The 18,881-nt window shown below is 40.5% G+C and overlaps 1 protein-coding gene across 1 annotated transcript; it reads right to left on the bottom strand.

Moving 5' to 3' along the window:
* Positions 1–1,795: 1,795 nt before the first annotated feature.
* Positions 1,796–17,495, bottom strand: LOC104859718 (mas-related G-protein coupled receptor member X1). The gene is made up of 3 exons (XM_010620429.1): positions 17,436–17,495; positions 6,082–6,211; positions 1,796–2,798 (listed from the first exon to the last, which is right to left on the bottom strand). Exons 2-3 carry the CDS (start codon positions 6,117–6,119, stop codon positions 1,796–1,798), a joined length of 1,041 nt encoding a protein of 346 aa, XP_010618731.1. The 5' UTR covers positions 6,120–6,211; positions 17,436–17,495.
* Positions 17,496–18,881: the final 1,386 nt, after the last annotated feature.

Here is an 18,881-nt window from a genome sequence, read left to right as displayed (position 1 = left end):
GGACACATAGCTTGGAAGAGACTTCAGAAAACAGGACTCTGATTTTTCTTGTCCTCCTGCATTGATCTGACTGACCCTTTTGTACTTCCCAATATTGTAGACTTGACTCCAACTAATTTAATACAAAGCTTTCCTTATAGTCACATAGCCATCAAAGATACTGCTCAATGCTGATAGTAATCCAAACTTAGGGACTTTTTAAAAGTAATCTTGCAACCACAATTAAGTTCTTGTCATAATAAATAAATGAAAATCATTTCTTTAATTATCACTGTACCCTGAATTACTTTTATGATTTTGTCTGCAATAGTACTATAAATTGCTGCTTCTCCCATTTCTATCTATCCAGGTTTCACACATCTTTCCTTGCTAATTCCAAAGCCTCATGGGGCAGGAATAAAGGAGGAGAGGGCACATGCTTGGTAAATTATACAAGCATAACTTCAAATTCTATGTATTTCAGAGATGACTTGCTCTCTACTGGCCAACACACGCGAACATGCACACCCACCCACCCACAAACCACACAGACACACAGATATCTTCTCGCAATCTGTTCCCTTTGTGTTTACAACCTGGAAATACCCCAGATGTACAAGTTTAGAAATATGTGTGTGTGAAGTGATCTCTTCTTCCAAACTCTATGATAATTGACAACAGCAACCAAATCATACCTATTTTTACAGCCATTGTTGGTGTACTGGCAATACTGGTGCCCAACACATTCCACCACATCATATGGAAAGTGTACCACAGCCAATTTTCTTGTCTTCAGATAACTCCTGAGAGTAGTCACGGTACACAACCATGAACTTCTGAGGCTCTAGCCTTCTGATAGCAGCCCATATCTTCTAGATATTGCCTTCAGTCCATATCGGTATAAAGTCAAATTACACTGTCTTATTCTAAAAACATCCAGACACCAATAACAAGATTTAGTTTTGGCAATTCAATAATGCAACATCTGCTTGGGTTGCTTGGGGTGGGCATGTGGCTCACCTTACTCATGGGGAAAGCTTGGGAATCCAGGTACACTGACCTCACATCCAGTTGTCTCTCAAACCTAGCACTCCCATATTTTGCATCCCTACATATCCCAGAATTTCAGTAAGTGAGACATCATTTCACACTTACACTGATCAGGAAAATAACTAAATAACTCCATACCAGATCTCATGGTTTAAATTCATGGTGTTAATTGCTGGAATCCAAAGTCAACTTCTCACCATACAACACATAAGTGCCACCAGAAGAATTTCAATAAATCTAATTTCCTACACTAATGTGGCAAGAGAGAGAGAATCTGTCTCTAAAGAAATTATTCCCCTGAGCTCAGAGACTGAGTGATGAACAGTTGCAGCACAGTTCAGTCATTCAGAACCTAGTTTTTTACCTGCAATATGCCCCAATTGCATAAAATCATCATTCTCTTTCCAAAGCATTCTGAGAGATATAAGATATCTTCTTTTCTGACAGCTTCATGTAGGAAACCCTTATCAATTTCAAGATCAGTTTTGAATAGAAATTTTTTCCATTATAATGAAAATTTCCAAGAAATCCATTCAATAAGAAATATTCAGAGGAAATTTGAAAAAGTAATAATGTTAAAAGGGTTGGGAATATTAGTATTTGCAATTTCTCTAAGAAAACAAGAAAAGCCAACTAAAATAATCTATTTGAAGGCAACACAAAATCACCAAAACATTTCCAAGGCATGACACCAAGAGAACAGTCAATACTGTGGCCTTGACTCTCAAAACCATGTATGTCTGATAAAAATGGAGGATCTTCAGCCCTAAGCCACTCCACTCCCTGACATTTCTAGGGTCTCCTGAATATGTCTGTCTCCACCTTCACTCTCATGATGGGAATCCTCCAGAGCCCTCTGAAGGACCTGCTTGAGGGTCTGATGCTGCTGCCTGAAGGAGCCAGTGAAGAAGTAAATGATGGGGTTGGCACAGCTATTAACACAGCACAGGATGACTGAAGCTATGGAAAAATAACAAAAGAAGTTAGGAAGAGTGATCGTAAGCCAGAGTAACAGGAACCAGTAAATCCCAAAGGGCAGGGCACAGATGAGGAAGACCAGGACTGTGAAGAGGATGGTCACATAGAGCCTGGGCACCAGCATCCGTCGGGAGCCACAGAGGATTCTGACTACCAGGGTTAGGTTGGAACCAAATAGAGTTAGAAATAAAAAAATCAGCCATGCAGTTATGATGAAATCAAACTTTTGCCACCAAATACTACTAAAGAACATATACAAGAAGCCAGAGAAGTACCATTCCAGGATGCTAAGCAGCAGGGACAGGGCCCACAGCAGGGTACACACAATAGCTGACATATGTCTGGGACGGTGGCAGCGGTACCAGATGGGCCACAGGACAGAGAGGCAGCGCTCTGTGCTAATGGCACTGAGTATACTCAGGCCTGTGATGTATGGAATAATAGCTATATTGATTAGGATGAAACGAATACCCATGTAGAAGTGAGAGAAGGCCATGATAACAGTAAACAGGGAAGCAAAAATGTAGCAGCAGAGGACGAGGAAGTCGGATGCAGCCAAGTTGAGGATGTAGACTGAGATGGCATTCCTTTGCATGCGACATCCCAGGAGATAGATGACAACTGCATTTCCTGCCAGCCCTACCAGGCCGATGATGATGACCAGGAAGTCCGGGATCGAAGTATTATAACACGGCAATTGCAAGTCTTCTTCACTTCCATTCACTGTTGTGTGTTCCATCGCCTGGGATGTCAAGGTTGGTTCCACGCTCATAAACCCTTCACTGGTGTACCTGAGAATACAAACAACTTTGAGAACATGCTGTACAACCACTTATTCTCAGGACCACCCTGTTATATGGGAAATATTGTTCCTATTACAAAAGGGAGGGTTCCAATGATTAAGTAGTCTATCCACAGCTTGGTAGTCTTGGGCTATAGATATAACCCTAGTACTTGTTGACTCCACAGAGCTTTCTCTTCCAAACATGAGAATAAAGATCATGGAGCACATTTTATATCTCCAGAGCACAACACTATGGCATATTTTGTACTAAATACTTCTTTAGTAAATAAAGGGAAGAATGAGAATACTTACAATAAAGGATGATTTAGGTTAAACGGGAAAAAAGGAAAACAAAGGAACTATAAAACACATACATCACATTAAGAAGATTTCATTCATCATAATTATTCTTCTGGACACTTCTGTGTTTACAAGAATTCTGTATGCATGAATACCTAAAGCTGTCCACTAAAGTACTTTTGAAGTGCATTTTTCTCAGGACTCAGAGCACCTTGTTTCGCAGAGTAGGAGTTAGATTTATGTTACAGCTGAATTGTTCAATAGCTTAGAAGAGAAGGCAGTGAGTTAGAGCACTGACTGAGAGTCAAGCAAAAGAGGTATGTGAAATGTGGCAATGTCCATGGAGAAGTAGGACACGGTGCTCTGGATTGTACAACATAATCTTACTCCATTAAGTACCATATATGTTCTCTCAAAGGATGGCCTTGGCACAGTCCATTTGCTGATGGAAGTTTTAATGGAAAAGGATTCTAAGACAAAGCAGAAACATGCAGGGTTTGTAATACAAAGACAGATGTTTATGAACATATCAACTGAAGAAAGAGGACCAGCTCACAACTGCATGAGTAATAGTGGCTGAGAGCTCATTAGGCATTATTTTGTAATCATCGAGAGCATAAAAGGTAACAATTTTGCAGAGAATGGAATTAGAGACAAAAAGTAAAAGAGATGATTAATTTGTTCTTGGTCTCACAGTGTAGATTTGACTTACATCTGGCTTAAGGTTAACTCTTTGATTGGCCCTTTGAACCAACCACTGCTGTATGTCAGTTTTAGACAGGTGAATCAGAAGTAGGGAAGTAATCCCAAGGTAAATCAAAGATAACGACAATTGTGGATGAAAATTAAATGCAACAACAGTAAATTATATAAACAAAGAGAAGGAGAAGCTGAACAAAGAGAGTATAAGAAACAAGAGGGTAGGGTTTAATTATTAACTGATAGTAGAATTCCGGACCTTCACTTGCCTCAAAATATAGTCATGGCTTTAGAGTCCTGAACAGACAGATGAACTGGACATACAGCATGCAAAGAGAAAGCTTCCTCTTCTAGGCCTGAAGAGAGGCTTCCAGAAGTGAATGCATCCATCAAGAGCTCCCTTAGGAAGACCACTCCCACAGGAATGGCATAACATAGAGGTTCTATCCTCATCAAGATGTCTATTAATCTGTACACGTTTCGAGGGTGTGATATCTACCTCATCAAACTTGAAGAGGTAGATTATTCGGGAAGAGTAGATTATTTTTGTTTTCTTCATTTTGCATTACACATTATTTGCATGTGCTCCTTAAAGATCAGCCAACATAGTATATTCACTTACCATTATAAGAAACTGAGGTCTCAATAGATAAATTCATTTTCCTGAGATCACAGCATCAAGAGCACGCACAATGCCCGCCCTTGGAGCCCTGTTTGAGACTGTCAACTATCCTCTGTAGTGCCATTTTTTATTTATGAGGATCTTCCAAAACACTTCATCTGAACCAGAATCTGAGAGGAAATCAGAGCCTAGAGAGATTTTTAGTATCCTCCCATTATCTGTTGTCCTCTTGTGTCATATAGTTGTTCTCTGAATTTTAAATCAGAAAAAAAAGGTGATACTTCTCAGTCTCCCTGGACTCTGGATCGCACCAAGTTGGAAGAGGAGAAGAGCGATGTAACTAACTCCTGAGTCACGGCATTAATAGACGGGGATCAATCTCTCCTTTTCCTCCTCTTTTTCAAGGCTGAAAAGTTGATTGCCTGGGAGTATGTGGGACATAAGGATGGTGGTGCCCCTCTAGGGCTTGGGGAGCAACAATTTGAGGAGTCTGAGAATGAGGTCTTGGAGCCTCCAGCAGAGTTCTGAAATACTCCTGATTACATCATTACTCTACCCTAACAGCCAAATGTATGCTGTGTCCAATAAAGAATGTTTCTCCTTTTCAAATTACATTCATTCTCAGGGCATTTGTGATCATTGAGGTGAATGCTCCACAAAAGTGACAGTAAAGGAAGAAGCCAGAAACAGTGGAAAAATAACTCCAATAGAGATGCAATGAACAGTGATGCACTGATATTTACATAGAAAAAAAAACCTCCAAGTTGAAAAATATAAGAGATATAAGAAAAGTGTCCCTTTGCCTTGAGGATTCTCATTCTGCCCTTCTCTACCCAGTTTTACCACCCCAAGGGTGTGCCTTCCATGACCTTCCTCGTGAGACCTTTTTCTCCTTGTTTCGGGTTGACTCCAGCCACTGGGAGACACCATCAGAAGACTGATGGGCAAGAGGAGGGGAATTTGGATATTTTCATCTCGTTGTTCTTTACATGGCACTCATGTTGACACTGGTAGTGCCTCTCCCAGATTAGTCATTCTCTCCTGCTGCTACAACTTCATGTCTGACTGCACTCTCTCTCTGGAGAATGACTTTTCTATTATGCTTTTAAATTTAAAGCTGGAAATAGTGTGTCACTGTTCTTTCTTAAGGGTGCACAGCCAGTCATTGTTGCTTTCTCTTAACTTTTCTCATCTTTTTAAGCAGCCACTAGAGCAATACTCCTCCATTATTCTTGTTTGGAACAAACATTTCCTTCCTAGGACCTTCTGAAAATGCAAAGGAGAATAACTTTGATAAGGTAGTAAAACAATATGAATTGGGTATGTAACAGCATGGTTTTGGGCAACAATGCTGTTGTGTTACTTTACATCTCACATAACCATAAGAGGTAGCATTGTCCCATGATGAAGATTCAAATAGTTAGGATAAAGGGAAGAATATGGCAAGATTGTCAAAACAAGAAAAAAGTGGGTCTGTTTGACCCCATATCAAACTCTCACGGTCGGGTCTGCCTGCACTCAGTTTGCAGAAAGGAGCTTCTGTCAGCTGCCTTTTACTGAAGGAAGCATCATGTCCCCCTGCATGTACCACCACAAGGAGAAAACACCAGGGTGTGGACTCAGAATAAATACTAAAGCTGGAACTCTAACAGTCTTGTATATGGCTTACCTTTCAGATATTCTGACCAGTGTTGGAGAGGGGACCATTCTTAAGGAGAAGAGCCTTTCGCAGATGGATGGCAGCAGAATGCAAGTCCTTGCTCTCAATCAGGATACAATTTCAGGAGCTGGAGTAAACACTGGAGAACAAGGAATATATATCAACGTTCTGGACAAACTCTGTGACTTCCTGCATAGGGATTGGGAATAAATCAGACACTAGAGCAATCTGAGACAAGGCCCTTCACCTGGGTGTCTCTGGGCATCTCCTTTATTGTCACTTGCCTACCAACCTCTGCCTTTCTATCGTGTCCACTGCTAAGTAATCACTGTGCTGTCCATTAGTTACCAACTGAAAGCCTAGGTAGTGCTGTCCAGCAAAATGTAAGCCTGCTCAGTGAGCATATAATAAAAAATCTCATGGAGCATTCAAGACTCATCATGGCTTGACTCTCTCTTGTATTTTGGATATTTTCTTCATCATAGTAGTAAGACAATCATGTGCAGGCTTTCATTTCAAATGACAAATAAATGTATGAAACTCATTTCCATGAATCCCATTACCCAGCGGCCACTGCTTGCTACCTGTAACATTTTTGCTTGTCCTATTCCTATTATTACTGAATTATAAATTTATATTTCAAGCTTTAATTTATCAGTATGAACCAGTGTATCTATTCACCTCTATCTTAGTTGTCTTTCTCTCATTGCTAAGGCAAGTTACACGTGACATTCAAAGTTAAAGGAGGAAAGGTTTATTTGGCTTACCATTCTTAGAGGTTTAAGTCTATAATCTGCTGGCTCCCAGACAGGGTGGAAGAGAGGCAACAGTTCATGGTGGCAGTAGACAGCAAATGTGACATGAGAACTTAACATCTTTCTACTTCTTTTATTTCATTCAGACTCATTCACACCTAGTGAATTCATACCTAGCCCCACCATGAGTCAACCACACCCTCCAGATTCATCCACCTCTGAAAAGGAAGAGGCTTTAGGGAGACATCTAGACACAAGCCATAACATTCTGACCCTGATCCCCACCAAAGACTTTTCCATATCCCTTTGTGCAAAAAAGCATTTAGTCCATAACCAAGTCTTGCCAAAGTCCTAACAGTTTCAGCCTTGCTGAAAAGTACAAGTCCAGAGTCTTTTAAAGCAAGCTTAGCTGCATGCTCCTGTACAAATGAAAGAAAGTTAAACACTTCCAACGTTCAATCGCATAAGATAGACATTTCCATTCCAAAAGTTACAAACAGGGGGATACAAAGGAATGGGACCAAAGCAAGTCCAAAATCTACCAGGGCAAACGTTAAATCCCATAGTTACACTTCCAGCACCCCCACCAATCTGTGGCAAGCTGTAAATTCCAAAGGTGGCTCTGCCCCTAGGCACTGCAGATGGTTGTGGCTCCCAAGGCTTCTCTTTGGGCTGGTTCTTCTCCCTCCTTCTAGTTTTCCTCAGATGATCTACATCCTGGCTTCTCCAAACTTCTGGGGTCTCCACTGCACTTACAGCTTCACACTCACAGCTTCACACACTGCCCTCTCAGGGGTGCACTGCCTGGCCCTCCACGTCTGAAATTTGGGGGAAGCCTTCCTGACCCCACAACTCTTCCATTCTGCATGCGCCTAAAACCAGTGCCACGTGGATGATTCCAAGGTCGGCTGCCAACAGGAGCAGTAGCCAGGCTTCCTTCTTTCTTGGCTGTAGTGGCTGAGTGCCTGGATCACTGAGAATTCTGAACTCAATCCTGGGGAACAAATTCTTTAGGCCGCCATCAGTCTGGAACTCAGTGCTCTGGGGAATTCTTCTTAAAGCAAAAGTCTCTCATTTTGCAATTTTGAGGCTGTCCTGCTGGTTACTATGATGATATCTTTTCCATTCTCTTGTTCCATCTCAGCAGTCAAGATCTCCTCTGCTCTACCTTTGCAGCCCCCAGCTTTAGTGGAGCTTCCTTTCTGGCCTAAGTCACAATGTTTTAATCATTCTGCTGGGCTCTTTGCTCTTGATTCTCAACATAAATGTGGCTAAAAGCCCCAAGAGTAGTCATTCCACCGCTTCAACATTAGACTGTCTTGAAATTTCTCCCACAAGATTAGTTTGCAGCCCTTAATTTCAGTCTCAGGCAAAATCTCTAGATACAAGCAAGATACAGGCCAGGTTTCTCCCAAGCCATAACATGCATTGCCTGGAGTCCAGCAGCCAGTGCAGTCCTGCTTTCTAGTAGGAACTTCCTGAGTCTTGTCTTTACTGCCTTTCTGGTCTTCTGAGTTCTGATCAGAACTTCCCACACAGAACAGCCTGAGGTGTTCTAGCTCTTACTCTTCATCCAGCATCTCCGCACCTTTCTTAATTTTCCCTCTTTCCACAAGCCAGTTCCAAAGGCACCTGAGCCACATGCCCAGGTAATATCACATTCTCAGTACCAAATTCTATTTTAGATACTTTCTTCTCATTGTTGAGATAAAGTATCTGACACTCAACCATAAAGCAGGAAAGATTTTTTTTTGTTTTGCAATTCATGGAGGTTTCTGTGCATGACAGATTGGCGCCAAAGCAGAGTGGCAGAGGGACAGTAGTTCATGTGGCAGGAGGCACCAAATGCAACAAGAAAACATAACAGTGTCTTTGTGCCTGCCATTTTTATCTTATTTAGACTTAGGGCAGGTAGGACTCATGCCCTTAATCCCAGGGCCCTAAGGCCTAGCCCTCCCATAGGTCAATCACACACTATAGATTTATCCACCTCGGAGAAAGCAGAAGTCTTGGGGGGGGGCATCTAAACACAAGCTGTAAGAACATTGTTATAAAATATGAAGCTTTCAGCACCCATAACATTTCCTTTGTTTTCTGCCATCCACTTCATGAAATTTGCTATTTATTTGATTTAGCTGAGATATTCAAAAGTAACAGTAGCTGGGATCTCTTATAACTACCCCTTTTGTACCTTGTGCTATAGTAATATTTGGCTATTTGTTTTGTTTTTTTATTTTAACAGGACAGGGCCTTCACACTGAACTACATCCCTTGCTCTTGCCCCCCCCTTTTTTTTAATGCAAGACAGCACCTCACTAACTTTCCCAGACATCTTTCAAACTTCTAATCCTCCTTCCTCTGGCTCCCAGAGTACTGGGATTACTGGGATGGGCCACCACAACCCGCTATTGTTCTTAAAGTAATTGGAATTAAAACCTAGTCAGAATAGAACTTAGGGGTAGAATGTTATGGGACTTTTTTACCATTTGATTTTTCCTCACCCTCATATGACTGATGGCTTTGTCCCCAAGGTGACCCTACCAGAAAGTTCTGTGGAAACTTTCAGTGGGGGGACCTTGGAGGTACCCTTATGTGATGGGAGGTGATTCCAGTATTTCACTGCAGAGTGACATGAAGGAAGAACACCTCCTAATTCTTCTCAAACATTTCTAATCCTGCTAGGGAGAAAAGACTTCCAAATTCATTCTCTGAGATCAGCATTGTCTATATACAAAAGAATAAAACAAAGAAAACTGTAGATCCTTATCTTTGACCCAAATAAGTCAAAAAATCCCCAGCAAAATACTAGCAAGGTGAATCAAATAGCACATCAAAAAGGTCACCCATCATACCCAAGAAGCATTTATCCCAGGAATACATACGTTCAACATTTGCAAATCAGTAAATGTAATTTGTACATCACATCACCAGAAAAAAAGGTAAAATACTGACATTGCCTCAAAAGATGGGGAAGAGGCATCTGGCATGGCCACACTTCCAAAATTGTTATACAGGTTTAATGCAATCCCAGTCAAAATTCCAGCAGCAGATCTCACAGCATTAGAGAAAACAATCCTAAAATTCATTTGGAACCTGAAGAAACCTAGAATAGCAAAGGCAATTTCTGGCAACAAAGACAAGGAAGGGAGAATCACAATCCCTGACTTGAAATTATACTACTAAGCTACTGTGATAAAAACAGCAAGGTACTGGGGTAATAAACAGACCCAAGTATCCATGGAGCAGATTATAAGATGCAGAAACATCTCCAGACATACACGGTCACATCATCTTTGACAAAGGAGCCAAACACCATCATTGGAAGAAAGCCACTTTAAAAAATTGTGCTGGAAAAACTGGTTTTCAATTTGCTGAAGACTAAAACTAGACCTATATCTTTCCCTATAAACTAAATTAAAATTGAAATTGATCAAAACTCTAAATATTAAAACAGATACGCTAAATCTACTGCAAGATAGATTAGGTAGAACACTTGAAGACACTGGCCTGGGCAAAGACTTTATGAACAGAACTCTAATTGCACAGGAACTATCACAAAGAATCAACAACTGCAATCTCATTAAAAAGCTTTTGCACAGCAAGAAAAACCACCAACAGAGTGAAGAGGCAAACCACAGTGTTAGAAAAAATGTTACCAGCTGTTCCTCAGACAAAGGACTACTATCTAGAATATATAAAGAACTCAAAAACATCAGACCTGTCAAATCTAAAGACCCAATCCTAAAATGAGCATCTGAAATGAGTAGTGAACTTCTTAGATGAAGAGGTAGAAACAGCAAATAAATATGTGAAAACAAGTTCAGCATCACTGATCATTTGAGGATTGCAAACTAAAACAAAGATGAGATTCCATCTCACTCCAGAAAGAATGGTTGCTATCAAGAAATCAACCAATAACAAATACTGACAGGGCTGTGAAGAAAAGGGAACCTTTCCCCATGGTTGGTGGGAGTGTGGGTTGGAGCAACCACTGTGGAAATCAGTGTGGAGATTCCTCAAAAAACTAGCACCATTCAACACAGGAGAGAGTAAATCAAAGAGAGGGCGACAAGAAATAAAGGAAACAGGATTTGTAGAGGAAGATGAAGAAAACACCCTACTAGAGGTTCAAGTTGCTGAGCAAGTCTAGAAATAACCAGCTGCAATAAAGAAGAAGAGACAAAGCTCGAGAAAGAACAGTGGCAGATATATTGAGTTCAATAGTGTCCCCCAAATCCAGGTCCAACAAGAACTCTGGAAGATAACCTTATTTTTAAGCAGGATCTTTGAAGATGTAATTAGTTAAAATGAAGTTACACTGGATTAGCATGGGATCCTAGTCCTATATGACCAGCATACCTATAAGGCCATGAGACACAGACAACTAAAGGAAGAAATCCACATAAAGACAAGAATGGGAGTAATGTGGCTACAAGCCAAGGAATGCTACAAACCATCAGCAACACCAGCAGCCAGGAGGAGACAGGGAGCAGATGCCCCTCACAGGTTCCAGTAGGAACCAACCTGCCAACTTCTTGATTTCAGACTTCTGGCCTCCAGAACTGTGAAAGAAGACACTTTTGTTGTTTCAAGTCATCAAGTTAGTGGTGATAGAGAAAAGTTCTGTGAATAACCAAGACCTACAAAATGTTAGGAAAATGTAGGATGACTTCTGCTCTTCTAGATGAAATCTGCTTTGTTTAGTTCAAAATTAACAGACACCAGAGGCATGAATCATAGAATGGGACATCTGGCCTCATCCTGAGATAGCAGGGTACATTGAGAACCCTGAGCTCCAAAGTTTTATAAACTACATGACTATAAAGGTCAAGATGAAAAGAACCACCATTAACTTTGCTTTGCTAACTGGGAGCACCTCCTTCCCCTGGGCTAGAATAGATAGCTAGATCTAGATGAATCTTTTTTTTTCTCATTGAGTTTATTGGTATATTTTAGGTGTACAGTACAGTTACATTCATTATTGGGATCTTGTACCTTTACATGACAGGTCTTGGTTGTCATTTTTTCCCCTTACCCTTGTCCTCCCTTCACCCCCTCCTCCCTGCCCCATTTACAAACACTTTATTTTCATTTTCTCATATTTTTTTCTCATATTTTTTTCTTTTCCCTTATTACCTTTCCCCTGCCCTTCCCACTTTCCCTACACCTTTAGCCCTTTTCTTCCTATTTCACATTGTCAATTATCTCATTAGGAAGATGATCCTTAGATTTTGATGACATGTTGTTTTCATTTTGTTTTTTATCAGGTTTTTTTGTAATGTAACTAGTCTGTAGATGTAGAAGAATAGAAATAAAACACTAATGCATTTTATTTGAATATTTTGGAATAAAAATAATACAATAATATTAATATATATATAATGTATATAGTAGCTAGATGAATTTTAAAGGTAAACTCCCTGTCTACAAAGAATTGCTATATCTGGCTTAAAGTTAACTGTCTTGTGATCATGATTTGTATATCAGCAATGTGAACTGAGAGAATGAAATGTAACTACCTGAATGAGATCTTGGCTGTAAGACCCTATAAAAGGGGAAGCTATAGTCCAGTATGGAGTTGATTTCTAGCACTGCTTTTGGGTACAATTGGCCCTTTGTTGGCAGAATAAACCTTTTGTTATTAAAAAAAAAATAGGACCAGAGCTGGGGATTTAGCTCAGTGGTTCCACTGCCTGCCTTGCCAGTTCAAGGGCCTGAGTTTGATCCCTGGTACCAAAAAAGAAAAATGAAACAAAAAAACTAGTACCAGAGGTTCCAATTGACCCAGCTATTCCCCCTCCAGGTATCTTACCCCCAAATTAAAAGCATCAGACCACATGCACACTCATGTTTATAGTAGCACACTTTGTAATAGCTAAATCTTAGAAACAGACCAAATGCCAATCAACTGATGAATGGATAAAGAAGATGTGGATTTTTTTTTAAACACTTCAGTACTACTCAGCCATAAAAAGGGATAAATTTGAGACATTTATACCTAAATAGGTGCATACTCATAAGTGTTGGAGAAGTTCAAGCCTGGCTGGGCCAGTTACACCACACTCCTGTCTCCTGAACTAACTCAGAGACCTTGCTAAGGCTGAGCTAACTTGCCTAAGCACATAAATGCTAAGTCCAATGGGCTACACCTCCACCCGTAGTCAGTGACTCCTTTGCCTCGCCCAAGAAAAATCACTCCTCTGTGTCTGGCCAATAAGACATCGCCAAATGTTAAATGATCCTCCCATGCTCCTCTCCCGTGGTTGTCTCTAAATAAGCCTGTGCATTTCCTGAATAAAGCGGAAGCATTCCAGAAACCTCCGTGGAGGCTGCCTGGTGATTCCACACCTTGCCCTCCCAGTCCAAGCTCCCAAACGTTGTTCCCCAAGTGGGCTCGCAGACAACAACACTTAAATAAATAAATAGGACCCACATACATAAACACTGCATGGTTTCTCTGAGGTGAGACACTGAAAGTGTAAAGAAGGACCAAAGTGTACAACAGATATCATTAAATAGGAAGAAAATATTCAAATGGGCCAGGGAACTAATGTGGGAAGTGGGGGAAAGGAAAAACTGAGAAAAGAGGGCCAGGATTTGGCTCAGTGGCACCACACCTATTTTGCAAGCAAAAGGACCTGAGTTCAATCGCCGGTACCAAACAAACAAACAATAAATAAGAAAAGAAGGAAAAAATGGAAACAAAGATTTTTGTAAATGGGGAGGGAGAAAGGTTAAAGGGAAGTTAGGGGAATGGGAAAAAATAATCGAGATATATCACATACAAATCAGGTACAAATTACCTATGCTGAATGTGATCATTATGCATACCTAAAGTATACCAATAAACTTAATTAATAGAAAAGAAAAAATTAAAAATAATAAAAAGCATTTGATAAAATTCAGCATCCTTTCATTATGTGTATCCTGAACAACTTTGGTGTAGAATGGACTTCAGTATAACAAAGGCTATCTGTGACAAATCCACTTCGAACATCATATGAAAGAGGGAAAGGTGAGCGTTTCTGTAACATCTGACACAGGACATGGCTGTCCAGCCTCCTTCATTCTGATTCAACACACTTCTGTAAGTCTTAGCCAGAGCAATTTGGCGAGAAGATGGAATGGAAGGCGCTAGCAAGGCAGAAAGTCAGTGTTTGTGAGGCGGTACCAGACAAGTCAAGGGCAGAGGGCAGTAGTCAGTGCTAATGTAGCTAAAGGTGCTCAGCTCGAGTTGCAGGCAAAGGTCACAGATGGATAAAGCTTCTGTGGGTGCAATCTGGAAGATGATGATGGAATTGAGCAGGGGGACTATAGTGGGGCAGCAAAGGAAAGGAGATTCTGTCACAACCAGCAGAGTACAGACACAGTGAGTGTGTTCCTGTGCCGGCAGCAGCCCAGGAGCCAGGGTACAACTGTATTTTCTACCTACCCAGCTAAGGCAATGATTGGGGTCATCAAGCTCCAGATCAGGGTGTCCTGGTAAAAATATGGTAGAATGTCCCATGTACTGTCACACAAAAATTCTCAAGTGAAATTAGTCACCAGAAAGAGACATGCAAAGAAATGGAGAAAATGCCATTCCTGCTAAGCACTTCCTTCAATGGACAAAGCAGGGGTGTTGTAAAGAATTCCTTCTGCCTAATAGAGATGGTCACTGATGTTTACTGCCATGTCGCCACGAAAAGACAGACCTGTGTCTCGCTTTACTAAGCATTGAGAAGAGTTTATAGCTATAATTTAGGGCTGAGATTCAAGATCAACAGAATCTTATGTACTCTGGCAGAGTAAAAAGAATATTTGAGAAGAGAGACAACACACAATGGGGCTGAACATCAGGAGTGAAATGTGGAAGCTGGGTTAGTAATTGACTGTATTTCCTGTGGGATGTGTAACATGAAACTCGTTCATTACCCACCCAGGTGACTTTCAATGCACTGGTTTGCTTTCCAAATTAAAGCATTTTGTTATAGAATTCTAGATCAAAAGATGAAAATAAATGAGAAGTAAAATGAAGTAGAAGGACATACAGTGAGAAACTGACCTGATCACACAGATAGAGATGGTCTCGGGAAATATAAGTAATGGGGAAGCTATAGGAAGATATTAACTTTCCCCAATCAACAACATTCCGTGTCCCCACTTCCCACCCTGTCCTGCATCCTTAGAGGAGACACTTAAGCTCAGTCAGTGGGGTGGATACCCTTCTCTCTCTCTCTCTCTCTCTCTCTCTCTGCTGGTTATGTCGTGCCAAGAGACTGGAGAACAGGAGGAGAGCAAATCGGGAGGTTTTCATTGGCTCTCTGCCTCTCAGCTAGACTGGAAGGTGACAATGGCAGCGTTGCCATACCTGGACAGATGCCATCTATGTGGTGGCCCTGTCCTAGCACCACAGCTTTAGCTTCAGCCAGTTCCGAATTCTGCTAATGTCTCCAATCTATTATCTTTTAAGATTCAGTGACACTAAACATCTCTCTATCACTTCCCATTGCTTGACATGGTGGACAATGTTTCACCACCCTCTATAACTTGTCCTAAGCCTACCTAGTTGTCCCTTGATTGAACTCTTTAAATCCATTAATATCTGGCTTTACTCACAGAACTTTGTTTTGGGAAAGCATACATGTGCCTATGTTGCATCTGAAATTAAGGAAAGCAGAATTCCCAATGCCAAATTTGAATGATTGGAATGAATTGAATATGGAAAAGAAGGTCAAAGTGGAGGAAACAGTCATGAGTCACAGCTTTCAAATGTTCCACAGTCAGGCCTGCTAGCCCCCAAGGTTACCAGAAGGGAATTTCTCATCTCCTGTCTGTCCCTGCCAGAGCCCCTGTGATTGCCTGGCTGCTCTATTCAGCAAAAAGTGAAGGAATTGCACCAAGTGGAAAAAAGCAACAGAGACTTTCAAGGTAAAGACTTGGTAAAGTCTTACCTTCCCTCCATCCTTCTTACTGGGTTGGTAAGGAGACCTCTGCGGAAGAGAAGTGTCTTTTGGGTTGACCCTCTTCTGGACATTGCTCTGCCCTAGAGGGTTTCCTGCAGGCGCTGGCAGGAGCACTGATCTGCAACCAGTCTTATCAAGATGCCCGGCAGCCCTGTGATTTCCTGTCCTAAGACCTGCTGGCAGTGAGCGTGGAGCCCCTTGAGCCAGGCTCCTCATGAGAGGTGTCTCAATAGCTAGTCCGAGCCCACTCTTTTCTCTCAAACTCTGCCCATGCCTGCCTCATCCCGTTCCCTTCCCTGCCAGTGATTGTTGTGCTGTAGGTTATCAAACCATGCCAAACAATGTGGGCTTCTGAAGGGAGCCTTTGTAACTAACAATAAAACACAACTTTTCACTTGACAGTTTCAGCTCTCAGGGGTGTTATCTTCTGTTTCTCTTTATCTTGCTAGTGAAGCTCCCTTGTTTTCCTGTTCTTTACAACTGACACAGAAAAACACCATGAAAAAAAGTGAAAGTCTTCCTGAATTTTGCTATCCAGAATCAGCAACTTAAGTGGTTCTTTAAATTCTGCATCAGTTATAATTGTAGCTAGTAAATAGTAAATGTGAAAAATGTATGATAGGGTTATTCTAAGAAATCAGATAAAAGAATTGGGAATGTTTTGTTGCACAGTAGGTGTAATGTCCGTGAAGTGGTTATTTGAAAGTTGACTTAGTTTTCAATATATACTCTGTGATTACTCCTAAATATATTCTTTTTTATTTTGTTTTGTTTTGTTAGGACAGGGTCTTTCTATGTCCTTCAGGCTGGCCTTGAACTCACTGTGTAGCCCAGGCTGGCCTCAAACTCATGGTGATCTTCCTGCTTCAGCCTCCCAAGTGCAGAGATTACACATGTGCACCACCACGCCCAGTCTACTCCTAAATATTTTCGGAAAAGATATAAAATGGATATACTGGGACAGAAAAAATGCTAGAGTGGTGGTGAACCTATGGCACAGGGGTAATTTGATTTCTTTTAAAATATATATATTAAAGATGAGGATTATTTTTCTAAATTAAAGCCTCAGTGTTCAGGTTTAATTGCACTGTTGGCACTCTGTGTAAATACATGAGTTTTGGGTTACAGTTTCAGCACTCATCTCTAAAATGCTTGCCATCTCTGCTATAAAATATCACATAAAAGCAGAGACTCAATGAATTTTCAGAAGTACACCTAATTATATATTGTGGCCAGAAATCTACTTTAAATAAAAAGAGGTAACACATTTAATAAAGTGATGCAGAAAGCTATACCATAAATTAAAATTTTAAATGCTGAGCAGCTATATTAATTTGAATATAAAAAACATAAATCAAATCAGAGAACAGCGTCCAGTATAGGAAATGATGATAGTTCAGTTCCTCAAGAAGACATGGTAATCCTAACAAGCATGTGAGTAACAGTAGAACAACAAAGTATTTAAGGAATAAAATGATAGAAATGTCAGGATAAGCAGATACAGTTTTCACTTTATCATAAATTGTAATAATCTGTTTCCACCCTCATCATTAACAAACCATTATCTATTTGTTATGGTCTATATCTAGATGTCCCCTCAAAGCCTCGTGTGCTCACAAACAGGGCTTTGGGCAGGGACTGGGTCCCAGGGTGTGATACTCACCAGTGTATCAGTCTACATATGAGCTTACAGCTAAATGTGGTGGTGGGAGGTGAAGCCTGGGGTCAGGAGGTGGGTCACTGGGGGCGTGGCCTGGAAAAGTCCCCTCCCTCCCTTGTATGCAAATGAACAAATGATTCTTATATTGCAACAATTAAAAAACAACCAGCTCAAATTTGAGGAAAACGTTTTAACCGAATCTTCATAAAAGAAGACACACAGACAACAAATAAGCATAGAGAACGTGTTTATTGTGATCATAGAATAGCAAGTAAACAGTTCCAATGAGCTATCACAACCAACCTAATAGAATGGCCAGAATTCCAGAACACTGGCAACACTAAATTCTGCTCAGGATGTGCAGCAACAGGAGCTCTCACACGTTGCTATGGGAACCTAGAATGGTACCCAGCTTTAGAAAACAGTTTGGAAGTTTCTCGTAATACTAAACACAGGCTTAGCATCGCTTCACCAGCCATGCTCCTAGGAACTTATTCAAATGGACTGAAAAGTTGTGCCTGCACCAAATTGTGTACACAAGGTTTGTAGTAGCTTTGGTCCATCATTTTCAAAACTTAGAGTCAACCAAATTTTCAATAGGCAGAGGAATAAAGTACAGAATAATCATAAAATGAAGCATCGTCATCAGTGAAAAATGAGGTATGAAAGGACATGGAAGACTCTTAAATTTGCACTGCTGAAGAAAGAGGGGAGTCTACAAGGGTTATTTACTGTATGATTACAATAAATAAATTCCTGGAAAAGACAAAACCAGTGATTTCATGGAATTCTGATGGGACAGAGGTAGAAGATACTAGAACAGACTAGAAGATACTTTAGGGCATTGAAATGGTAGATTTGTATCAGTCTCCTTTGGACAAAAAAACACTGATTTGTAAGAGTTAATCCAAATGGTATAACGACAGGCTTTAGGTTATGCTGGTGTGGTAGTATTGCAAAGCATAAATATACCACACCAACATAAAATGTTAAAACAGTAATAGGGAAGAAGAACGGGAGAAATCTCTGTGCTGTTTATGTAAATCTAAACTGTACTAAAATGGTTTATTAATGAATTACCAAAATATCACCCTGATAAATATTAAAAATGCATATAACTCTCAAAAGACTTATATCCAGCATATATAAACATTTCCGCAAATAGGTGAAAAAAATCAATAATAAAAACATAAAGCAACGCTTCAGAAGCAATTATCAGCATTCCATAAATATATCAAAAGCTGCTTAGTTATTAGAAAAATGAAAATGAAAGCAGAGTGGAATATATTTTATACTCATTGCGATGGTTAAATCACAGGAGGAATTTCCCTGTTTGCTGGGTCCACGCACAGCAACTGCAAGCCTCATGCACTGCTGGTGGAAACATGATATAGAACAACTGGTTGGGCAGTTGCTTCAATAGTTACGCATTCATCTTCCTATGACCCA

The sequence above is a fragment of the Fukomys damarensis genome, unplaced genomic scaffold, assembly GCF_012274545.1.
Source record: "Fukomys damarensis isolate Sample0158 unplaced genomic scaffold, DMR_v1.0_HiC HiC_scaffold_16, whole genome shotgun sequence".
NCBI classification, from domain to species: Eukaryota; Metazoa; Chordata; class Mammalia; order Rodentia; family Bathyergidae; genus Fukomys; species Fukomys damarensis.
Note: the sequence above shows the minus strand (reverse complement) of the source record. Positions and strands in the feature narration are given on the sequence as shown.

Bases quoted from the DNA above. Each gene is read 5' to 3' on its own strand.
- LOC104859718 (XM_010620429.1), bottom strand. From the start codon at position 6,119: ATGGTCCCCTCTCCAACACTGGTCAGAATATCTGAAAG. The intron at 2,799-6,081 runs GTAAGCCATATA...TTGTATTCTCAG, and splicing joins CTGGTCAGAATATCTGAAAG to GTACACCAGTGAAGGGTTTA.